This window comes from Bubalus kerabau, chromosome 4 (assembly GCF_029407905.1).
Source record: "Bubalus kerabau isolate K-KA32 ecotype Philippines breed swamp buffalo chromosome 4, PCC_UOA_SB_1v2, whole genome shotgun sequence".
Classification (NCBI taxonomy): Eukaryota; Metazoa; Chordata; class Mammalia; order Artiodactyla; family Bovidae; genus Bubalus; species Bubalus kerabau.
In genome coordinates this window covers 164127406-164142622 of record NC_073627.1, presented here as the reverse complement: position 1 = coordinate 164142622, position 15217 = coordinate 164127406, and the positions used below count along the sequence as shown (strand labels likewise).

Here is a 15217-nt window from a genome sequence, read left to right as displayed (position 1 = left end):
TTTCAGTTATCTGTCCTTGGGTCTATTATCTCCAAGTGGGTACATTTATGCAACTGAATTCACCAAAATCTGTAAGCATATGATTATGCTTTAAGAGCTGTGGGTTTGATCCCTGGGTTGGGAAGATCCTCTGGAGAAGAAAATGGCAACCCGTTTCAGTTTCTTGCCTGGAGAATCCCATGGACAAAGGAGCCTGGTGGGCTATAGTTCAGGAGGCTGCAAAGAGTCAGACATGACTTAAGCAACTAACACTTTCATTTTTTTTTTTTTTCTTTAGTTCGTGAAGATGTCTTAAGGCTTCTGAAAACATTATCAGTATTAATAGCATGGTTTGGTCTGCCCGATTTGAATAAAATTTAGTAGTACATATTGTAGATAATCATTGCTTTCTCATTCTTTTATGAGAAAAAATAATCAATGATTATTGATTATTTGGTTATTTTAATGCATTTAATATTAAGATGGGATAGCATTACTTTTTCTTTTTAAGTACAATGGAATGGAGGGATTGGAAGTCAATGTTAATGGTTTATCCTGTATAAGAAATAATCAATTCCTTTTAAAGTCAACACATACAATGCCTCTGTATTAAACAGATATTGGAACAGATTACGATAAATAAAAAGATTTGTGAACAAAGTGAGAAGCAGTGTTTAGACATATTAGTAAAGAAGAAGACATATTAGTAAAATCCAGGAGAGAAATCAGGACTAAAGCTATATATCTAAAAGTCCTTTGCACAGAGATGGAAATTGAGTCCTAAGTGTAGATGATATGAGTTTTAGGACAAATATGTATAAGATGATTGGTTATGTTTTTCTATAATTGATCAGAGTTGTGGTGTAGGGAAAGAACAGTATATTTGGGATCTGGAGGAAAGAATTCAAATTTGGTTTTCATATAAATGCTGAGTGGTATTGCTGCTGCTGCTGCTGCTGCTAAGTCGCTTCAGTCGTGTCTGACTCTGCGACCCCATAGACGGCAGCCCACTAGGCTCCTCTGTCCCTGGGATTCTCCAGGCAAGAACACTGGAGTGGGTTGCCATTTCCTTTTCCAATGCATGAAAGTGAAAAGTGAAAGTGAAGTCGCTCAGTTGTGCCCGACTCTCAGCGACCCCATGCACTGCAGCCTACCAGGCTCCTCAGTCCATGGGATTTTCCAGGCAAGAGTACTGGAGTGGGGTGCCGTTGCCTTCTCCGTGAGTGGTATTAGGTTATGTTTAAACATTAGAATCTAATTTTCTCTTCTATGAAATAGGCATAGTTTATTTAATATACTTATAATAATGATTATTTTAAAGTTCTTTTTTGCACATCCAAAAGACCACCTGTCTGTCATCTAATATGTGAGATTTATTACTTTGATACAATCAGGGATTATTTGATACAGTAAGTTTCTGATCTTTATTCTGGCTAGATTCTGACTTCAGTCAGTCTAAATATACTTGTGATTTCAACTGTATTGGGCAACGCCTATTACTGTATTGTAAGGCTAGACCTATTTACTCTGGCTGCTTAGGGGCATAAACATAAAATACCCCAAGATCTCTCTTCCTCTCTTTTGCTGTCTCTCTGTCTCTTCTCTTTGTCTCATATTATCTACCTCTCTTTCTCAGCTTTACTCCATTACCACCCACACTGGAATATACAAAAAATATTTCTTTTGCAGGGGACAGATAGGTGGGGAGGAGTTACATTTCTGTTTCTAACCAAGAAGGAGTAAGGGGACCATATTTGCCCTTACTAAAGCACTAAAGCACTAAAAATACCGCCCCCACCCCGCCCCTCGCTAAAACATGAAATACCATTTTTTCAGATGTTGAACATCAAGCAAGATAGGACAGTGATCTCTGGGAGATGAGAAATTAATGAAGTGAGCCCTATAATTTCCCCAGTTTACCTCTTTGAGTGAGTTTCCAGGTAATAAAATAAGGAGAGGGAACCCATCTGAAAAGGGTTTAGGGGATGGAGTTGAGAGGCCAGGGAGAACAAGGCAGCTAGTTTTCAAGTCAAAATCCAGAGAGGAGGAAGCAGCAGAAGAAAAGAACTCTGGAGATTTAAAGCGACAGCCCTGCACTTTCAAATGAGTACTTATCACTGCAGGTATATGAAGAAACTAACTGGGTCCTGGGACAGGATCGTCCAAGAAGATTGGAGGGAATGATTTTAAGAGGTCACATAAGGTTGAAAATAAAACCAACACATTATACACCTAAAAAAAGCCACTTTGTACAACCTAAATAGTTGTACTTTTTAGTTGTTCAGTTGTGTCTGATTCTTTGCGACCCCATGGACTGTAGCATGCCAGGCCTCCCTGTCCATCACCAACTCCTGGAGTTTACCTAAATACTTAATAAAGCTGAAAAAAGAAAGTAGATGTTTAAAAAAACACAAACATAGCACTAATATAATTACTGGATACAACATTTAAAAGTTATTCTGACTATATCTCATAAAGCTAAAAAGGTAGAGAAAAACTCGAGCATGTCATTTGAGATACAAAAGATGATATTTAAAGATATAGCATGTCTTAAAAAGATAATTAATTATATCTAGGAATGAAGGCTATATCTAATACAAATATATCTACCATACTTTGGGTGGGATCAAAATAATTGGACACTGCTGAAGGAAAGAGAACTTGAAATCAGGGCAATAGTAACTATTTTTTAAAGTTCATTTATTTATTTTTAATTAATTTATTTATTTTAATTGGGGGCTAATTACTTTACAGTATTGTAGTGGTTTTTGCCATACATTGACATGAATCAGCCATGGGTGTACATGTGTTCCCCATCCTGAAACCCCCTCCTACCTCCCTCCCTATCCCATCCCTCAGGGTCATCCCAGTGCACCAGCCCTGAGCACCCTGTCTTATGCATCGAACCTGGACTGCCGATCTGTTTCACATATGGTAATATACATGTTTCAATGCTAGTCTCTCAAATCATTCCACCCTCGCCTTCTCCCACAGAGTCCAAAAGTCTGTTCTTTACATCTGTGTCTCTTTTCCTGTCTCGCATATAGGGTTATTGTTACCAGATTTCTAAATTCCATATATATGCATTAATATACTGTATTGGTGTTTTTCTTTCTGACTTACTTCACTCTGTATGCTGCTGCTGCTAAGTCACTTCAGTCATGTCCGACTCTGTGTGACCCCATAGACAGCAGCCCACCAGGCTCCGCCGTCCCTGGGATTCTCCAGGCAAGAACACTGGAGTGGGTTGCCATTGCTTTCTCCAATGCATGAAAGTGAAAAGTGAAAGTGAAGTTGCTCAGTCATGTCCGACTCTCAACGGGACTGCAGCCTACCAGGCTCCTCTGTCCATGTGATTTTCTAGGCAAGAGTACTGGAGTGGGGTGCCATTGCCTTCTCCTCACTCTGTATAATAGGCTCCAATTTCATCCACCTCATTCAAATGCATCCACTGATTCAAATGCATTCTTTTTAATAGCTGAGTAATATTCCTTTGTGTATTTGTACCACAGCTTTCTTATCTATTCATCTGCTGATGGACATTTAGGCTGCTTCCATGTCCCGGCTATTGTAAACAGTGCTGTGATGAACATTGGGGTACATGTGTCTTTTTCAATTCTGGTTTCCTTGGTGTGTATATCCAGCAGTGGGATTGCTGGGTCATGTGGAAGTTCTATTTCCAGTTTTTTAAGGAATCTCCACACTATTCTCCATGAAGGCTGTACTAGTTTGCATTCCCACCAACAGTGTAAGAGGGTTCCCTTTTTGCCACATCCTCTCCAGCGTTTACTGTTTGTAGACTTTTTGATAGCAGCCATTCTGACTGGCATGAAATGGCACCTCATTGTGGTTTTAATTTGCATTTCTCTGATAATGAGTGATGTTGAGCATATTTTCATAAATGCAGGATAATTATTTTACAATATTGTGATGGTTTTTGCCATACATGAACATGAATTGGCCACAGGTATACAATAGTAACTCTTTAAAATAAAGCAAATGAAACAAAGAGAAAATAAGACTGAAAAAGTGAACAGATTGGGTGAGAAGGCTTTAAGTAGTTTGATATACATGTAATTGGAGTACAAAAAAGAAAATGCATTGGCAAAAATGTATTTAAAGAAATAGTGGATGGAAATTTTCTAAATTTGATGAAAAAATAAATACACAGTCACAAGAATATCAATAATCAGAAGAATGAGAAAAAGGAATAAAACCACACCAAGGTTAAGATTTTTGCCAGCACCATTCTTGACATTAGCCTTGGTTCCTCTTTAGTGGAAAAGTATTACACTTAGAAATCAAAATCTGGCAATAGATGTACAATTACTATTACCGTATCACTCACTGATCCCAAGCCCTCTCAGTGGGCATATTTGGGGAATAAATGTGCTTTTTAAATGTACATGTGTACATGTAAATATATGCACATTTTCAAACATTTACATCCATTGTTGATTTCTAAATACATACCTATATCAATCTATCTCTCTCTTTCTATATGTGTATTACCCTCTATATGTATATATTGAAGGCAGTGAGCTCACATTGTCTCTAATTCTAATCCAATACCACAGAGCTTATTCTACTTTTTCCTCTTTTTGTATGTTTTATGCCTCCACTAGTAGAAACCTGGCTCTCGCTATACCTTATATGTTTACTTGTTATTTCATCCCCTGTATGTAATTTTGCTCCCATTTCTTTTGATTCACATTACCTTCTGTCACTTCACTGTCCCTATGCTAGTATCTTTCCATTTCTTCTTACAAAGTGGTAGTCCTTTATTTGACCACAAGTAGAATTTTAATTTCAATATGTCCTTATAGTCAATACATTTTAATATATGAAACTACAAAAAGCAAAATGTATATGGTGATGTTTCTGAAAATGCATTTTGGAAAGAAGTTATAGCTCACAAGAAATTAATTGTGGAACCACATTTGTTAATTACTCCCATCTTCTCAGAATAATAACGTACATGCAAATCTTCTAATATATGAAACTGTAAGTCACTCAGTCATGTGCCATTCTGTATACCCATGGACTGTGGCCCACCAGGCTCCTCTGTCTGGAATTTTTCAGGCCAGAATACTGAAGTAGGTAGCCATTCCATTCTCTAGGGAATCTTCCCAACCCAGGGATCAAACCTAGGCCTCTTGCATTGCAGGCAGATTCTTTACCATCTGAGTCACCAGGGAAACCCCAAATGTGTGCGTGTGTGTGTGTGTATACCACATCTTCTTTATCCCTTCATCTGCTGGTGGACACATAAGTTGCCTTCATATCTTGGCTATTGTAAATAGTGTTTTACTTTAGGTAAATTTTGGAAGGATTTTTCAGAAGCTATAACAAAATGTCTTTAATTAGGTGACTACGATGTCACCTTAGGAGATCTATCATAATGGGGGTAAAGTGGCATACAATGTTGCCCTTAGGGATGAAAAAACATGATATATTTGGTTAACTATATAGTGAATGCAGCATAGTGCATGCAGAGCAGATGGGAGAAAAACAGTGAGGGAAAGAAAAAGGAAAATATGTACCAGAAGAACTTGGTTGGGACCAGATGAAGTCTCTGGGTAAAAGAGAAACCAAAAATAAACAAAAAACATAAAATCATAGTTTTCTCAAAAAGGGGAGTAAAAAATATACGTTTTATGTGTTAAGTAGACATGTGCTCTAGATTTTTTTTTTTTGAAAAGCTTTATTTCAATTTTGTTTCTAAAAGTTTACTCCCACTTCTAACACTAGTTGTCCCTACATTTTTATGTTATTTTCATAAATGATAAAGTTAGATTATTACTGTGAAATTTCTTTTTAACACTTAAATTCTGTAATTTTACATATATCCTTTATTTCCATTCTTCCATTTATATTGAAAAACTTATCTCCACTATATGAGCTTATTTTGTGCAAAAGCTCAAAGATGTAATTTCCTCATTCTTTCTTCCAGAACTGTCTAGCTGTGAGTTTTTTCAGAGCATCACGCACCTCTGTATTTCTCAGGCTATAGATGATAGGATTGAGCATCGGTGTGACGACTCCATAGCACAGAGCAATCAGTTTGTCAGAAGCAGTATCTTTGGACTTTGGCTTTATATACATAAAGAGGATTGACCCATAAAACATGGTCACCACTGTAATGTGGGCTGAGCAGGTGGAAAAAGCCTTTTTTCTTCCTCCAGCTGAATTGATTCTTAGGACAGTAGAAAGGATGAAAATGTAGGAGATACAAATCAACAGTAATGGAACAAACAAAAATATTACATTGCCTAACATTAGAGTAATCTCATTCAAGGAAATATCTGTGCAAGCTAGCTTGAGAAAGGCCAATATTTCACAAACAAAATGATTGATGACATTTTTCCCACAGAAGGGCAACCGTACTGCAAGAATTGTTTGTGTCAATGAGTTGAGAAAGCCCAGTACCCATGAGAGAACTGCCATCTGAATACAAAGTGCCTTGCTCATGATGATGGGGTATCTCAAAGGGATGCAGATGGCTACATAGCGGTCATATGCCATCACTGCTAGAAGTACACACTCTGTGGATGCCATGGTGAAGGAGACAGACATCTGAACAACACATCTAGTGAAGGAGATGTTTTTTTTCTCTGATAGAAAGTGTATCATTGTTGAGGGGATAAAGGAGGATGTGTACAAAATGTCAAGAAAGGAAAGGTTACTGAGAAAGAAGTACATAGGGGTGTGAAGGCGGGAATCCAGGAGAGTGAGGATGATCAAAGTGCTGTTCCCCAGGAGGATCACCATGTACATCACCAAGAACATCATGAATAGGAGTTTTTCTGCTCTTGGATACTCAGAAAGTCCCTGTAAAGTGAACTCAATGTCTGTCCAGTTGGTTCTTTCCATTTTATTTTGTGCCTGGAGTAATTCAGAAGAGACGTGAGTTTAAGGAGTCTATACAGTATTATCATATGAAGTAAGAGATCATTGCAGGAAGGCCAATAAGTGTGTCAGTACTAGCTGCAGTGTGTTTATAGTTGTGAGTTTAGCTTTTAAAATTCCTCTTCAAAAGCTCATAAGTCAGGGGAAAAAAGAGACACAATAATTACATTGGTAATTTATTAAAAATACAAACTCCTGAATCCTATTTCCTGAGATTATGATATACAGGTTCTGAGTCAGGGAAGAACTATTTGCATCTTAATAAACATTTGTTATTTCAAACTCAGTTGACTCACATACATACTCTGAATATTGTTATTTTGGAGATAGCATGTTTAATCTCTTAAAAATGCTGATTTATTTGATTTTATACCTGTCAGTCATTAAGAGTAACTTAGTTTAGTATTTTACAGTTTATTAATATGCTCACACTTATTACTTATTTTATCATCACTGTAATTCCCTGAAGGAAATAAAGTTCATAGAGTATCTATGTTTTAAAAGTATTTTGAAACAGAGTAAGTGAACAAACTACTATTCAAATCTTCACTTTTGACTTTACATTTCCCTTTTTTTAACTGCATGTTTGTTGCCCTCCCTAAATTATGTAAGTTGACTAAGAAGTGAGAATAAGGTATCTTTTGAAATAGAGCTCTCCAGATGATTCTATTGTTAAACTGAGGAAGACAATCAGCCATCTAGTGGAATGTAAAACCAACCATCTAGTGGAATATTTACAGATTTAATATATGGATAAGTCACATGGGAAATCTTTGTAAAAAATTCTCCATCAGTGGATCTGAAGTGAGATCTGTGATCTGAATTTATTAACATGTTTCCAGGTGATGTAAATGCTGGTTGTATAGAAGCACATGAATAGCAAGGCCTTTTAGACCACCTCTCTCTGATATCATTGGAATATGCCACTGGTGTTTCAGTTCTATGTAGGATTGTAATTGAATAGCAGACAATGCAAAACTAAACATTTTGGTGGGACTTTGAGGTGAGACTTCTGTGTAAATATATTGCAATTAGTTTTGGGTTCTTTAGACTTTAAAGAGATACAAACAACAAAATTATACTCAGGGGAGTTTGCCTTTTATTTCTGTCCATGTTAAAGTTATTCCTCTTCTATTTGTTGAATTTTCAGTTAGGCTCAATATTTTCCAAAACAAGAATTAGAGATTGGCTCAAGATCTGAGTTGTGCACCATAGAGTATGGATATAATAACTTTAATTTGAAAAAATTTAACTAGTAGATATTAGTAGATGACCTTTTCTTTAAAATAAAGAAGTGAAAAACTATTATCTTCAAAACACCTCTCCAACCTCAAGTCAATCTACCTAGCTTAAAAAAATATCACTAGAGGAAAAAAATGATCAAATACAGAGGATGAGATTGTTAGATAGCATCATCAACTCAATGGACATGAACTTGAGCACACTCCAGGATATCTGTAAAGAGCAATATTGCATAGGAACCTGGAATATTAGGTCCCTGAATCAAGGCAAATTGGAAGTGGTCAAACAGGAGATGACAAGAGTGAACATCGACATTCTAGGAATCAGTGAACTAAGATGGACTGGAATGGGTGAATTTAACTCAGATGACCATTATGTCTACTACTGTGGGTAGGAATCCCTTAGAAGAAATGGAGTAGCCATCATAGTCAACAAAAGAGTCCAAAATGCAGTATTTGGATGCAATCTCAAAAACGACAGAATGATCTCTGTTCATTTCCAAGGCAAACCATTCACTATTATGGAAATCCAAGTCTATGCCCTGACAGGTAATGCTGAAGAAGCTGAGGTTGAACAGTTCTATGAAGAACTACAAGACCTTCTAGAACTAATACCCAAAAAAGATGTCCTTTTCATTATAGGGGACTGGCATGGAAAAGTAGGAAGTCAAGAAACACCTGGAGCAACAGGCAAATTTGGCCTTGGAGAACAGAATGAAGCAGGGCAAAAGCTAATAGAGTTCTGCAAGAGAACGCACTGGTCATAGCAAACACCCTCTTCCAACAACACAAGAGAAGACTCTACACATGGACATCACCAGATGGTCGATACTGAAATTAGATTGATTATATTCTTTGCAGCCAAAGATGGAGAAGCTCTATACAGTTAGCAAAAACAAGACCAGGAGCTGACTGTGGCTCATCATGAAATCTTTATTGCCAAGTTCAGACTGAAATTTAAGAAAGTGGGGAAAATCACTAGACCATTCTGGTATGACCTAAATCAAATCCCTTATGATTATACAGTGGAAGTGAGAAATAGATTTAAGGGACTAGATCTGATAGAGTGCCTGATGAACTATGGATGGAGGTTTGTGACACTGTAGAGGAGACAGGGATCAAGACCATCCTCAAGAAAAAGAAATGCAAAAAGGCAAAATGGTTGTTGAGGAGGCCATACAAATAGCTGTGAAAAGAAGAGAAGTGAAAAGCAAAGAAGAAAAGGAAAGATATAAGCATCTGAATGCAGAATTCCAAAGAATAGCAAAGAGAGATAAGAAAGCCTCTCTCAGCGATTAATGCAAAAAAATAGAAGAAAACAATAGAATGGGAAAGACTAGAGATCTCTTCAAGAAAATTAGAGATACTAAGGGAACATTTCATGCAAAGATGGGCTCAATAAAGGACAGAAATGCTATGGACCTAACAGAAGCAGAAGACATTAAGAAGAGGTGGCAAGAATCCACAGAAGAACTGTACAAAAAAGATCATCACAACTCAAATAATCATGATGGTGTGATCACTCACCTAGAGCCAGACATCCTGGAATGTGAAGTCAAGTGGGCCTTAGGAAGTATTACTATGAACAAAGCTAGTGGAGGTGACGGAATCCCAGTTGAGCTATTTCAAATTCTAAAGGATGATGCTGTGAAAGTGATGCACTCAATATTTCAGCAAATTTAGAAAACTCAGCAGTGGCCACAGGACTGGAAAAGGTCCATTTTCATTCCAATCCCAAAAAAAGGCAGTGGCAAAGAAAGCTCAAACTACTGCACAATTGCAGTCATCTCACACGCTAGTAAAGTAATGTTCAAAATTCTCCAAGCCAGGCTGCAGCAATACATGAACTGTGAACTTCCAGATGTTCAAGCTGGTTTTAGAAAAGGCAGAGGAACCAGAGATCAAATTGCCAACATCTGCTGGATCATGGAAAAAGCAAGAGAGTTCCAGAAAAACATCTATTTCTCCTTTATTGACTATGCCAAAGCCTTTGATCATGGATCACACTAAACTGGAAATTCTGAAAGAAATGGGAATACCAGACTACCTGACCTGCCAATTGAGAGACCTGTATGCAGGTCAGGAAGCAACAGTTAGAACTGGACATGGAACAACAGACTGGTTCTAAATAGGAAAAGGAGTACGTCAAGGCTGTATACTGTCACCCTACTTATTCAACTTATATGCAGAGTACATCATGAGAAATGCTGCGTTGGAGGAAGCACAAGCTGGAGTCAAGATTGCTGGGAGAAATAATAACCTCAGATATGCAGATGATACCACCCTTATGGCAGAAAGTGAAGAAGAACTAAAGAGCCTCGTGATGAAAGTGAAAGAAGAGAGTGAAAAAGTTGGCTTAAAGCTCAATATTCAGAAAATGAGGATCATGGCATCCGGTCCCATCACTTCATGGCACATAGATGGGGAAACAGTGGCTGAATTTATTTTGGGCACTCCAAAATCACTGCAGATGGTGATTGCAGCCAAGAAATTAAAAGATGCTTACTCCTTGGAAGAAAGGTTATGACCAACCTAGACAGCATATAAAAACAGAGACATTATTTTGTCAACAAAGGTCCATCTAGTCAAGGCTATGGGTTTTCCAGTGGTCATGTATGGATATGAGAGTTGATCCATAAAGAAAGCGGAGTGCTGAAGAATTGATGTTTATGAACTGTGGTTTTGGAGAAGACTCTTGAGAGTCCCTTGGACTGCAAGCAGATCCAACCAGTCCATCCTAAGGCAGAACACCCAGTACTGGGTGTTCATTGGAGGGACTGATGTTGAAGCTGAAACTCCAATACTTTGGCCACCTGATGCAGAGAGCTGACTCATTTGAAAAGACCCTGAGGCTGGGAAAGATTGAAGGCAGGAGGAGAAGGAGACTACAGAGGATGAGATGGTTGATGGCATCACCGACACGATGGACATGGGTTTGGGTGGACTCTGGAAATTGGTGATGGCCAAGGAAGCCTGGTGTGCTGTGGTTCATGGGGTCTCAAAGAGTCGGACACGACTGAGCGACTGAACTGAACTGATGGAAAGTAGAAGTGTGAACGTATTGAAGTTGCAGGTATACATTTGTAGGTATACATTTCAAAGAGGATAGGCAGTGTTGGGTATGGCAGGATATAGTTTTACTTGGTACTAAGACTGGAGTTTGATTTGCTGTAGGCACATGTATCAACTTACTCTTTCTCTGGGAATAAATATATGATATAGGCCTTGAAGGAACTCAGTCGTCTGGGGTCTGAATGTACTGCAGTTTCAGAAGGGAGATGTGAATCAAGTTAAATGCCCTCTCTATTCTTTTCTATGGAACATCTTCTAAAAGGTGATTCCTATTTGAAAATTACTTATAGAAAATAAATGTGGTGTGCATTTGGTATCCTAACAACTCTTAGATAACTGCTGCAAAATATTTTACTTGCATACTTTTTAAAGAGATAACACTGATCTGTTTTAAGGCTTTCATATGGAGTGGGGGAGGAAGGAAGGTTAAAAAATGGTACAGAGGAAATAATTTTCATTACTATTGCAATGCTAGTATACCTTTTCAGAAGCAGTCAACAAAAATACTCTGTCAAATTTAATTGTGCTTTAAATGTTTTCCCCATTTAACTTTACATCCCTAAAATGGAATTCCAGAATCTGGGAATAAGGGAATAAAGTTTTTTTTTTTTTTTTTTTTTAAGATTTTTGGTAGTTTCTAATAAAATTGGTTTACTTTATGTGTGTATATTGGCTAATTCCACTTTTACTAGGTCTTTGGCATTATTGAAAATTATCTTTTAAAAGTTTTTCATTCTTGTCTAATTCTAGGAGAATTGTTATATAACTATATTATAGTCATTCCCTGGGCCACTATGCGCCTGTTAATATAATATTAGTGAGAAATTTATACTAATACAAAATGGTATTTCAATTATTTAAAAATGATTAGGTAAAAACAGAAACAGGACAGTTAAAAACATTGTTTGTAAAACTTAAATCACCCATACAGAATACAAAGAAAGACTGGAAAGAAATATCTGAAATATTCATTGTTGTCTTAGACATTTTTCTACTTTTATGAATTATCCAAACTTTTAAAGTAAATGTGCATAAATGAAAAATATAATAAAAAAAGAGAAACATTTAAGCAGGTGTCCAAATATGTTAGGAAGAATAACTTAGAGCAAAAAATGTTAAAACAGTATAATCAGTACAGTGATTGCTTTAGGTGTCTAGAGACTACATGTTAAGGCTGAGTTGTACACGGTGCCTTGACCAGTTATCCATGGGAAACCCTATTTCTGGTAGACCTAAAGCATTTATTATCCCTACTCTTCAAATCTTCCAGGTTAATAGTGTTTATTGTCTTCAGGAAGTAAACCAAGATAAACAACTTGAGTTCTTGACTTAGTTGTATATTCTCAGAAGAAATTACAGATCACTGGGGCCTAGAACAGAACTGTCACTAGAAGATGAAACTCTTATTTGTTAACGTCCTGAAGTGGCCTGAATCCTAGCTGTCCTCCAATTCCTTTCACCCAATTCCTGATCTTTTTGAAGAAACCACTCTGTGGCCCAGTGCTGTGGGACTTCATCCAGGCACCATTTTAGTGTTGTAACAGATGTATGACTTTTCTATCCAAGATGTAACTCAAGCTCTCTAATTTTCTTTAAAGACCTCTAACTTTCTAGATTTTTTTCCCCCTCTGTTCTATGGAATTTAAACATCTAACATTTAAAGTGATAAGATTTCAGTGAAAAACAGATACCATTTATAATCTAAATTTTCACTGGAGTAAATAATTCTGTTATCCTCTCCAGTTCCTAGAAAAAGATCAGGTAAGACATTGATATTTTGCAAAGATAAATGGATTTCCTAACTCTCAACGTATAGTTTTTATGAACTCTAATCAATTAATATACAAGGAAAATAATATTATTTTAGCTCTCCAAGAGATGAGTAATTGAAATGTAAAATGCTAGCCCCTTAGGCACTTCATATAATTTTTATCATTTAACTTTCAGAATAGTCCCCATATTATTATGAATTTTTTACCAATGAAGAAATTATTTTGAGATTTCAAAAGTCAAGTACAATTTTCAGTATCTTATAGTTGGTACATACCAGAACTGATTTAAACCTTTATATTTATTATTCCAGATCAGATCAGATCAGATCAGTTGCTCAGTCGTGTCCGACTCTGCGACCCGATGAATCGCAGCAGGCCAGGCCTCCCTGTCCATCACCAACTCCCGGAGTTCACTGAGACTCACGCCCATCGAGTCAGTAAGCTCCCCTTTTTTACCACTGTGTAACAGTGTTTACATATTTATTAATTATTATATAAAATCACTATTTAATATGATGCACTTAACTATCATAAGGACCCATATAGTAAACATATACATTAAATATATATTTGCTTCTTTTAAAAACATTGAAGGCATTCATTGTCTTCCACTTATGATGACATTATCACAATAATGAATTCAAATAAAAAACATGCCTCAAACTTTTTTTTCCTGGTTTAGTATAGAGAATTAAACTCTAGGTAGTGGAATTGATTAATTATACTAATGAGAACTCAAAAAACTTTAGTATTTCATTTGCTTTGGCCTTCCTGACTCACACGAACCCTCATATTTACTTCTGAATTCTAGTGCATATTTTTTGTTTCTAGTCCTATTTTTATCATAAGCATCTTTAATTAATGTATCCTTAAACTCTTATGGAGCATAGTTTATGTATGAATAATGTATAAATGACCAAGGGGTCTTTCTCTAGATACTTATTTCTTAAGATTTTAGTGAACTCCATACTTGTGAGTACTCAAAGTATTCATTAACCTATTATTTGCAAAGGTCTTCTGTAATGCAGGCAACTTTCTTTTCCTCACTTTTCCTTTGAATATTTTGGGATTTAAATGAAAATTAAGTGGTATCCTGGTCTTGGAGATGGTGCCTATTTTTAAAAAAAAAATTTTTTTTTTACTTTACACATGTATAAACATATATACATATTTTTCAAAATCCCAGGTGCAATGGTCCCCTCACTCAAAAGTTTTTATATTTATTGATATTCTGTTTTTCTTTTGAAATAATTTAAATAAGAACTTCTCAATTTTTCTTACCTTGTGGCGGAGTTTTAAAGTCATTCACACCCTTTCACTCTGTTAAGTAATAGAAAACATTCTCAAGAATTTGAATTTTTTGTGCATAACTAAAATAAGGCCAGAAGATTCTAAATTTGAAAGACAATTTATTTCTTCTCAAAAAGAAACATGAGAAAGAACAGCCACAATCAATTAGTCAGTATATGAATATTCTTAAGAGGCATGAGGGAAATAAAACATATAAAAACGATCAGTGATGCAACTCTAGTTTCCTATGATTTGCCTTAAAGTTGACACTTACTCAAGAGACTCAGACTTTTTTGGAAGATAATTTAGCACTTATTTTTACAAACTTCGTTAGTCCCTAAGGTTGTGAGTTAGAAACTTAGGATTCTCTAGAGATAAAGTTCCCCACTTCTGCTCCATCTGAAACTCCAATTATCCTGACTTAACAAAAATCTTTCCCAACCATACATTTCTTGGAATATTCCATGAATACATCTATTTAATGGCCTCAGCATATATTGGGACTTAAATCAGAATATATCCAAAAGTTCTCAGAAATGTTAAATTTTCACCTAAGAATTTATCTTTATATTCCACAAATAATCCTAGGTCAATGTTGATAAAATCCTAAATAAGTCTCATTCTACATTTTTAAATGATTTTTATCATTCATATTTTCATTAATTCTCAACCACATAGAAATAATTTTTCTTTATACCAGTGTGAATAAATTTTAATTAGCATTTTCCATTTTAAGTCAATAATTTTCTATGAATTTTCAGTCTTATAACTTTCCTTTTTAATATTTGAAGAATAATCTAGCCTTTACTTGGAGAAGGCAATGGCACCCCACTCCATTACTCTTGCCTGGAAAATCCCATGGATAGAGGAGCCTGGTAGGCTGTAGTCCATGGGGTCGCTAAGAGTCAGACACGACTGAGCGACTTCCCTTTCACTTTTCACTTTCATGCATTG

General features: G+C 36.2%; 1 protein-coding gene across 1 annotated transcript; it reads right to left on the bottom strand.

The window, feature by feature from the left end:
- Window positions 1-5916: 5916 nt before the first annotated feature.
- Window positions 5917-6852, bottom strand: LOC129650575 (olfactory receptor 13D1-like). The gene has a single exon (XM_055579199.1). The coding sequence runs from the start codon at window positions 6850-6852 to the stop codon at window positions 5917-5919; it is 936 nt and encodes a 311-aa protein (XP_055435174.1).
- Window positions 6853-15217: the final 8365 nt, after the last annotated feature.